This window comes from Diorhabda sublineata, chromosome Y (assembly GCF_026230105.1).
Source record: "Diorhabda sublineata isolate icDioSubl1.1 chromosome Y, icDioSubl1.1, whole genome shotgun sequence".
NCBI lineage: Eukaryota > Metazoa > Arthropoda > Insecta > Coleoptera > Chrysomelidae > Diorhabda > Diorhabda sublineata.
This window is the reverse complement of record NC_079486.1, coordinates 1,287,889-1,302,070: the sequence shown is the minus strand read 5'-3', so window position 1 is coordinate 1,302,070 and position 14,182 is coordinate 1,287,889. Positions and strand designations below refer to the sequence as shown.

The window sequence follows — 14,182 nt, the reverse complement described above, 5'->3', positions numbered from 1 at the left end:
AATATCGAAGGTTATCCATGGTGGCTGGCTATGGTGGAAGATGATCCAGATATCGAACATTATTTTTGCTTGAAAGATTCCTTAGAACCGGTGAGTCTATTTCTCTTGGTCACTTTCATTAGATTAGTGTTGTACCATTTTTTTATTTCATGTCCCGATCATCTAGAAGCGGATACAAAAGCTGTATTTTTTGCTCGTCAAATGGAAGAAGAGTCTACTGTCACCATCAGAACCTCTGATACAGATATCGTGGTTATTATGTTAGCCATCATGGAAGATATGACATCGTCTGTAAAAGTCGGGATTGATCTCGGAGTAGGGAATGCACGCCGATATATCGACATTTCCGCTCTTTTTACGAAATTGGGTCCATTTGTATCAAAAGCACTACTAGCTCTACATGCTCTAACGTGATGGGATTACAGCCCAGCTTTTTACAGACGAGGTAAAAAAGGCCTCTACAGATTCTAATGGGATCTGTAAATATACAAGAAGTATTTGGAAACTTGGCCTCTGAAGCATATAATATTAAGGTATTATCTTCCACCGTGGAATCGTTCATCTGCCATTTGTACAGGTTTAAAAAACTAGCTGACGTTTATATCGCTGGGGTGGAAGTATTTAATAAAACGTACAAAGTAAATGATACGTCTCAACCCTTTTCACTGAATGCGAAATGAATGAATTACTTGTAATTTGCCATCATGTCGATCGGAGCTGCAACATTTATTGCGAACGAAATATATTGCTTGTATGTGGAGAAACGCTCACAATCGTATTCCTACGGAAATGTCACCACTAGAATATGGATGGAGAAATGTGGATGGAAAATTGGAGCCAACTTGGTTTCTAGGAAACCAACTTCCTGAGGCGTATGAAGACATCGTTAAAACACCTGACATTTTAGGAGATACTTTAGATTCAGGTACGTTCTCTTTTCCATATTATACTATCACATCATAAATATAACATTATAATGTATCATAACCATTTTTAGTTACAGAATCACGAGATGACGAGGACGTCCTGGAAGTTGAAGTGGAAACAAACTTCAAAGATGAGTCTAAATGAAATGAAGACTAAAATATGTATTTCAAATTTCAATGTTTTGTAATTTATTATAAATTGTAATGATCTATTTTTAATTTTATATTAATAAATTATCCAATTTCTGCACGTAAATGCGGATATATTATTTCTAAATTTCCATCAAAATGGTCAGACTAGCGATATCCCTCCATATAATTGTCAGATTATTATTCAGGAGGACTATGACATCAACTTGACCCTCCTGCATAAAAATCTGACACGCTGGAGTATGTCAAGGTCACCTTTTTTACATATACAAAAATATATTATGAGTTTGTGTCATCATTTTTTTCAACCGCTCGTTACGGCCAGCCCCCTTGAATTAATCGTCAGATTAATATCTAATAGTTACCAGAAACATAATACATGGTAGAGGTACATTAAAGGATGCAAGGATTCTCCCTATATAATTTTCTGATACTCTCGAGTCACTTCAAAAATCCCTATTATACCATTAAGTTGAAATTTATAGGGTAGGTGAGGTTAGTTAATTGTTAATGGCGCTTATTTTTATAGATGTTCATTAGCCACTCATGTCTATCATATAGACATATAAATGTGTTAATTTCCGTGAGATAACGAATCTAAAAATCAAATATCTCTTAAATTTAGATCAATACTTAAGCAGGTATCAATTAATCCGTAACATTAGGTGCTAATTAAATACTTGTGGGAAATTTAGGCTGATGACCTTATAAAAGCTGATATTACGAATATTAATACCTAAATGCAAGAAGAGTTTTTTCAACTACAAATTATCTTTTTTAGTGCTTGCTTCTTGGTTGTTCAACATAGAGTCTTGCAAAAATAAAATTAAAAAGATATCCAACGACGCATTTTTAGTCTAACGAATCTTTATTATTTTTTCTAAACTTTATAATCCTACATGAATCGATTATAAATACCTTAATACACGTTTTAAATGATTAAAGACCTTATCTTTAGCTTGATTTTGAAACCTACTGTAAAAATTAACAGCAAAACATACTCGTACATCCAATCTGGTTCCCAACATCAAGCATGTTAATAAAGCCACAACCATTTGTTTATTTAAAATTTCCAATAAGCTTGTGCCATTTATAAAATATATAAAATTTTATTTCACACAAATTCTCTACTTTACACAAACAGCAGCTTTCCATCATTATTTATTGTTTTAACAATTTCAAATAATATTTTCCTATCTGACATTTCCAGTTTTTTAACACTTGGTACATATAAAACATTTACATTAGTATAACTTATTTTTTCAATTCCTAAATTACTAATTGCTACTATATTTCGGACTACTATGGCTAACAAAAATCATTATTTTTAGCAACAGCAATATGTATGAGTTTTTTTTATTATTATAAATCTTGAAAAGACAATCCTTTGTGGTTACCCATATGGGTTTAACACACCAACGCAATGCAAAACAACATAAGAAGGATGGAGCTAAATCATCTCTGAGTTCCTAAAGTATCTTGAAGTGCCCTTTGCCCGTTAGTGTCTTATTACCTGCCACTCATTCTATTTTGAGATATTGATATTTATAGTGATTTAGTAAGAACCATTTTCATGAATTGTAACGAAGTTTTAGCCAGCTATATTATGAGCGGTTGCTTATTGGGAACGTGGTAATGAAACACCAAAGTGGATTTTCAGTGGTTTTGATTTTTAATTCTTGTAAAATTTTTAATTTACAATAATTATTACAATAATTATTACAATTCAGAACCACCGATAATCTTAATCTAATTATTCCCCAGACGATGAATACATAAGTATTCGAAAGCTCGGAAAATGTATTAAAGTTATTTCCCGTGGAGATTAAACATATTTTCCGAACTTGTGAATCGTCTGGGACTGAAATTATGGTCAAATACAAGAAATATATATAAATGTTTAATAATAATTTTTTTACTTACAATAATTAATTAAGAGTAGTTTTTAATTGGCTAGATGTTGTAGTGAGCGATGTTCAATAATGATTGGTTAATTTATGGATAACATTAAGTTGAAATTTATGGGGTAGGTGAGGTTAGTTGGTTGTTAATAGCGTTTATTTTTATAGATGTTCATTAGCCACTCATGTCTATCATGAAGAACTCAATATGCATTATTAATCTACCAAGGTTTTGACAACTGAAAAAAATTACAAAAAAGTCTATTTCTTGAAACTACATATATTGCCCCAAATGATGAGTTCATCAATATAGACATGTAAATCATCTTAGTGTCATTTATACATATCTATAACAAATTCTATAAGAGGTTTAATTTTAGAAACAACATATATTGCCCAAAAGGATCAATGCATTAATAAGAAAACTGACTTAAATAACCTTAGTGTATTTTATTTGAAACATTTTTCAAATACAAATTACATAAAATTAGATCAAGCACTTATAAAATTTATTCATCCCTTTCTTTGATATACTTGTAATGTAAGTCACTGCAGTCATTATTATCAATATGAACCCAACCTGTTTCTCTCATATGGTAAACCCTTACTATACCATCAGAGTATGCATCTCTATGAGTAGCATGATAAATTGATCTTCGAGCTAAAGCATGAGCTTCTTCATCTGTCAAATCCCACTTATAACCTGAATCCAATACACCGAAAGCATAAATTGAACCAGAGCAAATGCTAAATACTTTTCCTGCTGTTCGAAGGCCTTCTGAATCTACATAATAGAGTTGAGGGCCCTGAAAAACTCATTTCCATAAATGTACCTTTGTAAGAAAGATCATTTTCATACCTTTGTATCCCAACCAGCTAACATCATTCCCATAGACAATCCCATTCCCTTATAATTGTAGACCATATTTGCCAATAATTTGGAAGCAGCAGCTACAGATATACGTTCTCTATTCCTAAGTTCATATATTCTGCATTGTTTTGCAAGAACCCTATCCCAATATACACAGTCTGCTGCACCCCCAGCTAATGTTCCTAGAAAAATACAAAAATAATGTGATTTATGATTTTTGAGTACTACAATTACCTAATAAAAAATCATTTATCTCAACAATCTTCATCATAGTTTGGGAGCCAATAAATTGTCCTCCTGTAGCTCTGGAGTCTACTGCAAGAACTACTCCTCCTTCATACTTGAATCCCAAGGTAGTTGTACCATGATCAAAATTCATTTTCAATTCACGTCCCGTTTCATTTTCCGTGAGTATCGTAAAACTATTTGCAGGCTAAAATTAAATAATGCTGGATATAATCTAAATATTATTCAAATGGCTCTTACATCACTTAACGGTGGTACTTGCAAACTCATGTTACAGTTGAAATTGGTAAAAAATTGGTGCAAATAATTTTTATACAAGGAATTTTTAAAGGTAATGTTATCCGATAAACCACAAATTTCGGTTAGACTCATTTTTAATATAATATTCCTAAAATCACTATCTAAAGAAGTATTAGTTCTTGGTTAAAACTAGTGATTGGAATGAACAAAAATTGAACAGCTGTCAATATCAAATATCAACTATTGGTTTATTAACACCACGTTATAGCAGACAAACAGCTTCAATTTTCGACTAACTTTACTGAATCATGAATTATATAGAACAAATTTGAAAGATATGTTATAAATTTTTTTTATTATTAGCGTAACGTTTAGAAGATAATGAATTATTTAAAAAGTACCTAGTAACTAAGCAACTATCTATATAACTTGGCATTTATCTTTCAATTAGGTTCGATTATGAAATTGTTTCGTAACGCCACACGTGGGTTTGTGAGACCTATGTGGGAAATTTTATGAGTGTGTTGGTGAGACTGTGTCATCTGTTCACATCTCGCTGTCATGTAAATTCAATCTTGTATGCTAGTGAAAGGCACATTCTACCGTTTAACTAAATTTGAAACATCAAATAATATAATATAGGGTTAATATATCTCCTCTGTAGAAAGGTCAAAATTTATCAAATTTATTAACTTTTGTCTGTGCAGATGGACAAGCAAATATTTTGGACTACGAACCCAAACTTTTCCTCCGATATACAGAGACTGCTCTCACAGGAAAGTGAGAATGAAGAGGATCAAGACCCTTGTGACAGTGGAGAAGAGAATTCTTCAGTCCAGTTAAAAAGTGAACCTGCTGAGGTCATACTACGAGATTCCCCACGTCCAGGTACGAGTACTCAAACTGATCCAGGTCTTTCTCATGAACATCTAAGCCATTCTTTTTTGGAGTCTGAAGATGATTCAGATTTCTCACCAAATCTTAGTTAGTTAGAAGGCGCGAGTGACTGTAACGAATCTGATTCCACTCGAGCTCAAGTGGTTCCTCCAGCATGTCATTCCAAGCATCCCAAGAGTGGAAAGAAATGGACTTAAAAAGAACCTAGAAGGGTGGGAAGGCCACCATTTTATAATGTTGTGGAATGTAAGCTACCAGGGTTTACTCAATATGCATCGAGAAAGTTGAGAAATTCTCCATCAGAGATCGATGTTTGGTGTCTGTCATTCGATTCAAACATGATGGAAGATATTAGAAAATTTACTAATCTACATTATCAGCAAACAAGGAACATAATTGGAGTGGCAAATATTAGAAATTATTAAAACGGAAAATGAACTGCGTACATTTCTTGGAGTTTTGCTGTTTACATCAATTTACAAATCGAATAAAGAAGATACAAAATCTTTATTTGGCACTAGTTGAAAAGCAAGAAAACAGTTTCTCATAGCCTCAGCTATTTCTGAAATATTTCATAAATTCCTGAAAAACAGTCGACTTGTTTATAAAGTTAGTGATCGATGTACCATCGATGAAATATTGCTTTCGTTTCGAGGGTGTGTTAAGTTAAATATTAAATTAAATATATACATGCCCAAGTTTTTGTTTTTGATAGTTTTTAAAAGAAAGATAAATTTTGACGTTTCGACTTCTTTAAGTTTTTATCAAAATATGATATTGAAACTGACAATTTTCTTATTTATAGTGATCTATAGATCACCTTCATCATTTATATCAAAATAAGGATAAATCAACTTAGAACTTTGTTCCCATAAGAAAAATTAATTAATTTTTGTAAGAAAATAAGATCCATAGAAACCTGCATCGTCTGCTATACAAACTTTGAGCCCATTCTCAAAGATGGCGCCAATATTTAATTTACAATATAGTTCCAAGCAACAGTCAACGTCATTATTAAGAATAATAGGGTTCCAAGCGACAACCAAGTAATCGTTTATGTGTTAAGTTCAAAGTCTGTGCCTGTTGGTGCCTGTTTTACGCGATATAATATGTCACGTACTTCAGAAGAAGGGTTTTTTGAAGACTTTTCAAGCTCTGGATCAGAATATGTGCCAGACTATGAAGTTAAAAAACGGTTTGTTTATGAATCTATATATTTAGAGATTTTTAACCTCAATGTTTTTAGAAACTTATTGCAGTCAAGCAACATCAGCTTGGAGAGCGAATATTCAGAGCATGAAGAATCTCTTTCTCACCTAAAAGCAAATGGTGTAGCAGGAGTAAGAAGGTACAATAGTTTTTGACAAAAATAAAATTTTAGAAAAAAAACTTCCTTATGTTTAATGTTTGTAAATTATTCCGGAGATTGGGAGGCCTCTGGTTGGATATCTTGATTGAAAATGTTTTAAAGTGGACTGTATACAATGTGAGAAGCACACAATAAAACGATTTGTTTCGATTTTCACTTTATTGTACAAAATGCTTTGTGAGCCTGAGCAAAAAGCGCTCTCGGCCTCGTGGCTCCTTGATGATTTTATGTCTGTCTTCTTCGGCGCAAGCCCGGTTACTCTAGGTAGGCGCATGTGCCAAGTTCAGTAGCGCACTCAACATAATTTAAATATATACATTAAATGGTTAAACATACCGGCCTCCAAAGGCTCGACTTTCAAACGAAAAATAATATAAAAAATTATGAAATTTATATGTGTTTTCAAATAACTTAAAAATAAAATGTCAAAATAAATGTCAATCACTAAGAAACATTTTTTAAACGTCTATGGGTAGGACGCAAATTTCTGACACCGCCCTCTTCATGATTCCATTCTTCGTACGGAGATTTACATTTGCTCCAGTGTATGATACGTTGATAGCCTGTTAACTGGTATTTGCTGAACGTTTGATTGAGGTATGGCCTTCAACACGTCGCCAATTAAAAAGTGACTGGGAGTTAAAGGACAAAGGTCGTTGGGATCATCGGTTAATGGGATGAGAGGTCTAGAATTAAGAGTGGCCTCCATCTGAATGCATAGGGTGGTAAAATCTTCCAAAGACGAGCAGTTTTGACCTATCACTCTTTTTAGATGATATTTGGCCGATTTCACAGCCGATTCCCACAAACCAACCATATGCGGGCTGTTCGCAGGGTTAAAATGCCACCGAATTCCTTGTGTGTCACAATATGTAGAAAATGAATTGTCTTGTTCTAATGTTTTTAGGAACAATCGCAAATCATTGTTTGCTCCAACGAAACATCCCCCATTGTCAGAATATATATCACTGCATAGACCGCACCGTGAAACAAATCTTTTGAGGGCGTTTAGAAACGAGTTTACAGTTAAATCAGTTGATACCTCTAAATGCACAGCCTCGGTAGTCATGCAAATAAAAATACACAAATATGCCTTTATACATTTTCTATTTCTGTGCTTAACTTCCTTGACCGAAAATGGCCCCGCGTAATCGACGCCACTGCTTAAAAACGGTCTAGCTTGTGCGAAGCGTTTCCCATTTTTTCATTGTAAGAGCGAGGCTTTACTCGAAAGCAAGTTATACATTGATGCAAAATCTTTTTGACAATTTGTTTACCCCGCAATGGCCAAAAGTTGTTTCTGAAAGAGGCCAAAGTTGCTTGAGCACCAGCGTGTAATAATAATGTATGCTCTCTTTCGATTAGGAGGCGCGTGACGTGACCATTATGAGGTAGGACGTAAGGGAATTTTTTATCAAATGAAAAGTTTGAATTGACAATTCTCCCCCCTAACCGCCATAAATGGGTTTAAAGTTAATAATTTTGAATGAGCGTTTAGCAGTTTATTTTTAATTAAACATTTTATTTCTTCCGTAAAATACACTGATTGCGTTGCCCTTATAATACTTTGTTTTGTCAGTTTTAATTCGTGCACTGTGAGTTTTGTACCGTATATTCTATCATGTTTTGCACGTAATGTGTTACCTTTAAATCGTAAAATCCACGCTATGACTCTGTTTAATTTGTCGAAATTAGAATATCTCTCGAATATCGTACTATCAGCTATAATTACATTGTGTGTTAACGCGGAATTTTTTACCTCTGGTAATTCATTGAGTGGTAAAAAATTATTATTCGTGACCGGTTGATTATGATTGCTTAGAAAGAATGGCCCGTTCCACCACATGTCGCATTCCAGCAGCTGACTGGGTAGTGATCCCATCGAGATGATGTCAGCCGCGTTTTGTTCGGATTTTACATGTTGCCAATTTTCGATTTTGAATTTTCTTTGCATGTCCGCTACGCGGTTTGCTACAAATGTTTTTAAAAGTGCGGGTTCCGTATTTAACCACGATAAAACGATGGTCGAATCAGTATAATAAAAAATGTTAGATATACGACAAGTAAAAGCCTCCATGAGCTTAGCTGTCAGATTCGTTGCTAATAAAGCTGCGTTTAGCTCCAAGCGTGGCACGTGACAACCTTTAAGGGTAATACTCTTGATTTAGCACAAATTAAACGTACAGAGCATTGTCCGGAGTTATCTACAGTTCGTAGGTATGAACACGCACCATACGCGATAGTAGATGCATCGCTGAAAGTGTGAATTTCAATAACATTGGCTTTGGGAACTGTTATTTGTCTAGGAATTTTAATTGTAGCCAAAATAGGTAATTCCTTTTGTAAATGAATAAACTCTGAAATTATTGGTGAAGGAGCAATTTGATCTCAATCTACTTTGTGCTGCCAAAGTTTTTGCATGATAACTTTGGCTTTAACAATTACTGGACCGACCAAGCCCAATGAATCGAATAACTGAGCAATTACGGAGAGTATTCCGCGTTTTGTGAAATTGTTATTTTCAATTTGTATTGAATCTGTGCTGATATGTAGCGTGTCTGATTGAGAGTTCCAGACAAGCCCTAAAGCTTTTGATTGGTCATCGGTTGATAGATAATGATCTGGTAGATCTGAAATGTTGTTAATATCGTTGAAAATGTTCGGTTTGTTAGTATTCCACTTCCGAAGAGGAAAGGATCCACTTTCTAAAATGTTGGTGATGTTTTGCCTCAAAATTTGTGCATTTTCAATGGTGTCTGTACCAGTGATGAGGTCATCAACATAAAAATCGCGAGTTATTACTTGTGATGCTACTGGGTACTTTTTACTGTTTTCTAAAGCGAGTTGGTGCAAGCATCGTATAGCAATGAATGAAGCTGGAGCTGTGCCGTATGTTACGGTGTTTAATGTGTAGACTTCTAGAGGCAGGTTTGGATCAGAACGCCACATAATTCGCTGTAAATCACACTGCTCTTCTACAATTTCCACCTGCCGGTACATCTTCTCTATGTCCGCTACCATTGCTACATTGTGTTGTGAAAAACGAATGATGATAGCAAAAAGATCTTCCTGTATTAAAGGACCCACCATGAGCGTATCATTCAATGAAATACCGTTTCCTGTTTTGGCGGATGCACCACCACTCGTAGTTTAGTGGTTGCCTATCCTTCACGACACCATGATGTGGTAGGTAAAAAACTCCCTTTCCATCCACTTCCGTTGCCCACGTCGGCACCTTGGTCATGTGCCCGAGTTTGTCATATTCCCTCATGAACTCCGAATATTGTTGACGTATGACTGTGTCATTGATCAGTTTACTTTCTAATTTGTGAAACCTTTTAATCGCATTCATCTTCGAATTCCCCAAATCGCCTACACCTTCGCGAACTGGCAACGTTGCACGAAATCTGCCAGTTTCGGTCCGCTGAATTGTTTTTAGGAAATGTTCTTCGCATTGTTTTTCTTCGATCGTCCGTTTGGTTTTGTTATCGTCTTGGTATTCCTCGATTTTCCAAAATTTCTCAATTGCGTTTTCAAGCATAGTTGTGATTAAATTACATGATATGGTAATACTACTGTTATTTTGAATTGAACAATTTTGATATATGGGTCCCGATATGACCCATCCAAATAATGTTTTCTGAAGTATCGGTTTACCGTCGCCGAGCTTAAATTGCCCATCCGCTAAAATATCCCAAAAGACACCTGCGCCTAAGAGAATATCCAGTTTGGCGGATTTATCGAATTCAGGATCCGCAAGAGTAATGTGTTTCGGTATATTTAAATGTTGACAATCGATTTTGAAGTTTGGAATATTACCCGCTATTTGGTTTATAACTAAAAATGTAGCATTTTGTTGAAAAGAATTGTTTTCTCTTGAAATTATATCAATATTTAATTGCTCTGTGATATTAGTAGTAGCCTGATTAACACCGATCACTGGTAAGTTTATTTTGGTAGTACCGATATTTAATAATCGCGCAAGGTCAGAGGTTATTAGATTTGATTGAGAACCCGAGTCTAACAATGCACGTGCTTTGGTTAAATTGCCTGATTTGTCTTTGAGGAATACAGCCGCTGTACTAAGAAGAACATTTTGTTTTTTATTATTTAGATGATGTGTGATTGATGAGAGTTGGATAGTTTCTCGAGGTGCGGCTGTGTTTTGTTTATTTTCAATTGCCAAATGTGTGTTTGTGGCTAATGAAGGATTGCTGTGATTTTGTGTTTGAATGTTGTCATGTTTAGCTAGTTGGTTTTGTGTATCATGATGTTGAATATTGTCTCGATGAATTAGTGTGTTATGTTTCTTTTGACAAACCTTGCAGGTTCCACGAGTGCAAGAATCTGACCTATGATCACCTCTGAGACAATTAAAGCATAATTTTAGTTTAAATACCTCGTTTTGTCGCGTTGAACTTGGTAACTTAAGGAATTTTTTACATGAATAAATGTAATGATCTTGATCTTTGCAATAAGCGCATTGCGCCTACGTGACGGCACATGTGATTGTTTGACCTTCACCCCGTGACGGATATTTAGAATTAATTTTGTTTGTTTGTATACTGTTATTTGCATTTTTGTGCGTGTGATTATAATAGTTAGATTTTAACATGGTTTGCTGATTATCAGTTTTTTCTTTGCTTTCTAAATATTCACAACGATTTACTAAAAAGTCGAGAAATTCTGACAATGGTGGAGGTTCTCTTTTATTTTGTAAATGTAAATGTTCATGCCAACGTTCCCTAGTGCGTGCGTCTAGTTTAATTTTTAATAGTTGATTTAATAGGCGATCCCACGAATCAGTTGGTTCACCTAGAGCTTTTAGTGAAGTAATTAGTTGTTTGAATGTGTCAATTAAATTTCTTAAAAACGGAGGTGATTCCTTAGTAATTACTGGCATGTTAAATAATTCTTCTACATGTTTGTCTATAATAATTTTTTTGTTTTCAAATCGTTCTCGCAATATACGTAAAGCTACTAAATAATTCTCATCTGTCAACTCAAGTTGCTGAATTAATTTTTCTGCCTCACCCCTAAGTCGGCCCTGTAAATAATACAACTTTTCTACTTGAGATAACTGCTGATTCTGGTCAACTAATGCCTGAAATCTTTGAATGAAAAATACCCATTTTTTTTATCGCCATCAAAGATAGGTAAGTCAATTGGTGGCAGTGTAATTTTTGAATTTACAGTAACACTATTGTTGAACAAATTATTTTGACTAGCTACATTATGACTAGCTGTTATTCTGGCTTGTATGTTGCTGTGAAACTCTACAATTTTATTTTTAGCGCTGGCTTGTGCTTTGAAGAAGCTGTTTTCGAATGTTTCACGATATTCTGAATTAGTTGTACACTTTTCTAGCGATTCTATTCGTGACTGAACTTGTTCGAAATGGTTGAAAATACTCGATACGTGGTCTAGACGTGATTCTAATTCTAATAAATCGGATTCGTTGGCTCGTTTAATGAAATTTATAAACCTACTCAGCTTTTCGATAACTACATCACGTTGCTCTTTTAACTCTAGCAAAATATCGGATTTGTCCGATTTCGATTGATCTACTTTTGACACATTTACTTCATTTTCTCCTGCTAACATTGTGATGTTTTGTGAGAACCGGCTAAATGAAATGAACTAGTTTGCAGTAAAATACTTATAGAGATTCAGAATGAAATAATATCGATTTTAACGATTTGAAATCCCTATGCATGCAGATGATAAAATGGAACAAACTTACGGTTTGGAAGAATAAATGATTTGCACTACACTTTTCAGCCTGTGATTGTCTGATTGTTGTAAGTACTGTCTTGAATTGTTGAATCAGCGTGAACTGTTGCCGCTGCTTTTACACTAAATCCGGCTCGAAGGACCAAAATGGTTGGATATCTTGATTGAAAATGTTTTAAAGTGGACTGTATACAATGTGAGAAGCACACAATAAAACGATTTGTTTCGATTTTCACTTTATTGTACAAAATGCTTTGTGAGCCTGAGCAAAAAGCGCTGTTGGCCTCGTGGCTCCTTGATGATATTATGTTTGTCTTTTTCGGCGCAAGCCCGGTTACTCTAGGTAGGCGCATGTGCCAAGTTCAGTAGCGCACTCAACATAATTTAAATATATACATTAAATGGTTAAACAGCCTCAAACTCAGTAAATAAGAATGTTCCAATACCAGAGGATTATGGCTCGATAGTCAAGTATGGAATATATAATATCAAGTATGGAATAATTCATAATTTTATTAGGTTATTCATTCAAATTCAGTTTTGAGTCTTGTCATGTTTTTAATTTTAGTTTCATGGAGTAATAATACTTAATTAATAGTACTAACAAATATTGCTAGTCAACGAGCATGCTTTCTCCGAAGTTATAAAAAAAATGATGATAGTGTATTTACAATATAGTAAAATATATTTTCCTATGACCACATATGAAAATGATAGATTGCATACTCATTTTTTCCTGAGAAAGTAGCTTATTTCACACATATACTAAAAAATAATACATACATATATTCAAATGCTTCTTTTTCTTATGTTATAAGTGGTCTCGAACGATAGAGGGAATACGCGATACAATATTGAATCTGGCTGGGTGCCGAAAAGCAAAATGCAAAATTTAAGAAGACTGAAGAAAAAGACAATATGATTTTTTAAGGTTATACTAGTGTTTACAATGAAAATGGAAAGTTTGTTGTAATTTGTGTTCAAATACATACTAGTCTCTGCAAGGTAATTGAGCGTTAAAATTAAGTGTTATTACTATTACCGTGTAATGTATAAAGTAGTTGAATGAATATATATTCTCCATAATGAAGGAAAACATTTTTTTGATTTTACTAACAAGTTAAAAGTTTAAAAATTATATACATCCATAGATAATCCTGCAACTAATAGATTGAGGAGTGCTAATAATAATGAATGCTATTAGTAACAGTAGCACATTAAACAAAGAAGCTGCAAATAGAAACATTGAACATAGTGTTTAACAAAATGCTGAACAACATACTGACACTGCACAACCCAAAAACAATGTAAGTTTGTTTACAGCAACAAGAGGCAATGAACATATATGTTAGCGATACCAGGAATGCTGCAACATTACAAAATCCTCTGCAATTCAGTAATTGTTATAATAACTACTTTACATTTAACTTTTATAACGTCTCAAAAAAATTGAAACAAAATCCTCAATAATTATTTAGTTCTTCTTAGGTATCTAATATAGTTACAAAAAATTCATTGTTCTAATGGTTCTTTTTCTGTTCTTAGTTATAAAATATTTCATAACCATTCTTTTCGTTTTTGTCTTATCTATTATCACAAAATAACAAATATTTTGTAGAATTTTTCAACTTTTCAGCACCCATGTGTATATACTTTTCAACATACGTGTGATATTGTTTAAATAACTTTCTTATTTTAAAAATAAGTTTTTTTGAAGAATCTTTCACGTGATCGCACTCTTTACTTTAGATAGATATAAAAAAATTAATAATAAAGTGTTACTCCAGCCGAGACAATTAGCAATTCATGTTACAATTAATTGGCGCAACAGGCATGGGAGGTTGAGGCT

The 14,182-nt window shown here is 33.9% G+C and overlaps 3 protein-coding genes across 3 annotated transcripts; all 3 read right to left on the bottom strand.

Moving 5' to 3' along the window:
• Nucleotides 1-3,486: 3,486 nt before the first annotated feature.
• Nucleotides 3,487-4,466, bottom strand: LOC130451959 (proteasome subunit beta type-5-like). The gene is made up of 4 exons (XM_056791316.1): nucleotides 4,335-4,466; nucleotides 4,083-4,281; nucleotides 3,837-4,030; nucleotides 3,487-3,783 (listed from the first exon to the last, which is right to left on the bottom strand). The coding sequence occupies exons 1-4, from the start codon at nucleotides 4,464-4,466 to the stop codon at nucleotides 3,487-3,489; spliced, it is 822 nt and encodes a 273-aa protein (XP_056647294.1).
• Nucleotides 4,467-8,014: 3,548 nt separating this feature from the next.
• Nucleotides 8,015-9,621, bottom strand: LOC130451991 (uncharacterized). Its single transcript, XM_056791350.1, has 3 exons — nucleotides 8,998-9,621; nucleotides 8,832-8,937; nucleotides 8,015-8,742 (listed from the first exon to the last, which is right to left on the bottom strand). Exons 1-3 carry the CDS (start codon nucleotides 9,619-9,621, stop codon nucleotides 8,015-8,017), a joined length of 1,458 nt encoding a protein of 485 aa, XP_056647328.1.
• Nucleotides 9,622-9,697: 76 nt separating this feature from the next.
• LOC130451990 (uncharacterized) lies at nucleotides 9,698-12,204 on the bottom strand. The gene is made up of 3 exons (XM_056791349.1): nucleotides 11,794-12,204; nucleotides 11,214-11,704; nucleotides 9,698-10,964 (listed from the first exon to the last, which is right to left on the bottom strand). The coding sequence occupies exons 1-3, from the start codon at nucleotides 12,202-12,204 to the stop codon at nucleotides 9,698-9,700; spliced, it is 2,169 nt and encodes a 722-aa protein (XP_056647327.1).
• Nucleotides 12,205-14,182: the final 1,978 nt, after the last annotated feature.

Excerpts from the sequence above, each read along its gene's own strand:
- LOC130451991 (XM_056791350.1), bottom strand. The coding sequence starts at position 9,621 with ATGGTAGCGGACATAGAGAAGATGTACCGGCAGGTGGAAATTGTAGAA. Across the intron at positions 8,938-8,997 it reads AAAAACTTTGGCAGCACAAA|GAATTACCTATTTTGGCTAC; the intron begins GTAGATTGAGAT and ends CATTTACAAAAG. Across the intron at positions 8,743-8,831 it reads TGCATCTACTATCGCGTATG|GTTGTCACGTGCCACGCTTG; the intron begins GTGCGTGTTCAT and ends TTACCCTTAAAG.
- LOC130451959 (XM_056791316.1), bottom strand. The coding sequence starts at position 4,466 with ATGAGTCTAACCGAAATTTGTGGTTTATCGGATAACATTACCTTTAAA. Across the intron at positions 4,282-4,334 it reads AAGTACCACCGTTAAGTGAT|CCTGCAAATAGTTTTACGAT; the intron begins GTAAGAGCCATT and ends ATTTAATTTTAG. Across the intron at positions 3,784-3,836 it reads TAGCTGGTTGGGATACAAAG|GGCCCTCAACTCTATTATGT; the intron begins GTATGAAAATGA and ends TGAGTTTTTCAG.
- LOC130451990 (XM_056791349.1), bottom strand. The coding sequence starts at position 12,204 with ATGTTAGCAGGAGAAAATGAAGTAAATGTGTCAAAAGTAGATCAATCG. Across the intron at positions 11,705-11,793 it reads TGTTCAACAATAGTGTTACT|GCATTAGTTGACCAGAATCA; the intron begins GTAAATTCAAAA and ends CAAAGATTTCAG. Across the intron at positions 10,965-11,213 it reads ACTGATAATCAGCAAACCAT|AGGTGATCATAGGTCAGATT; the intron begins GTTAAAATCTAA and ends TAATTGTCTCAG.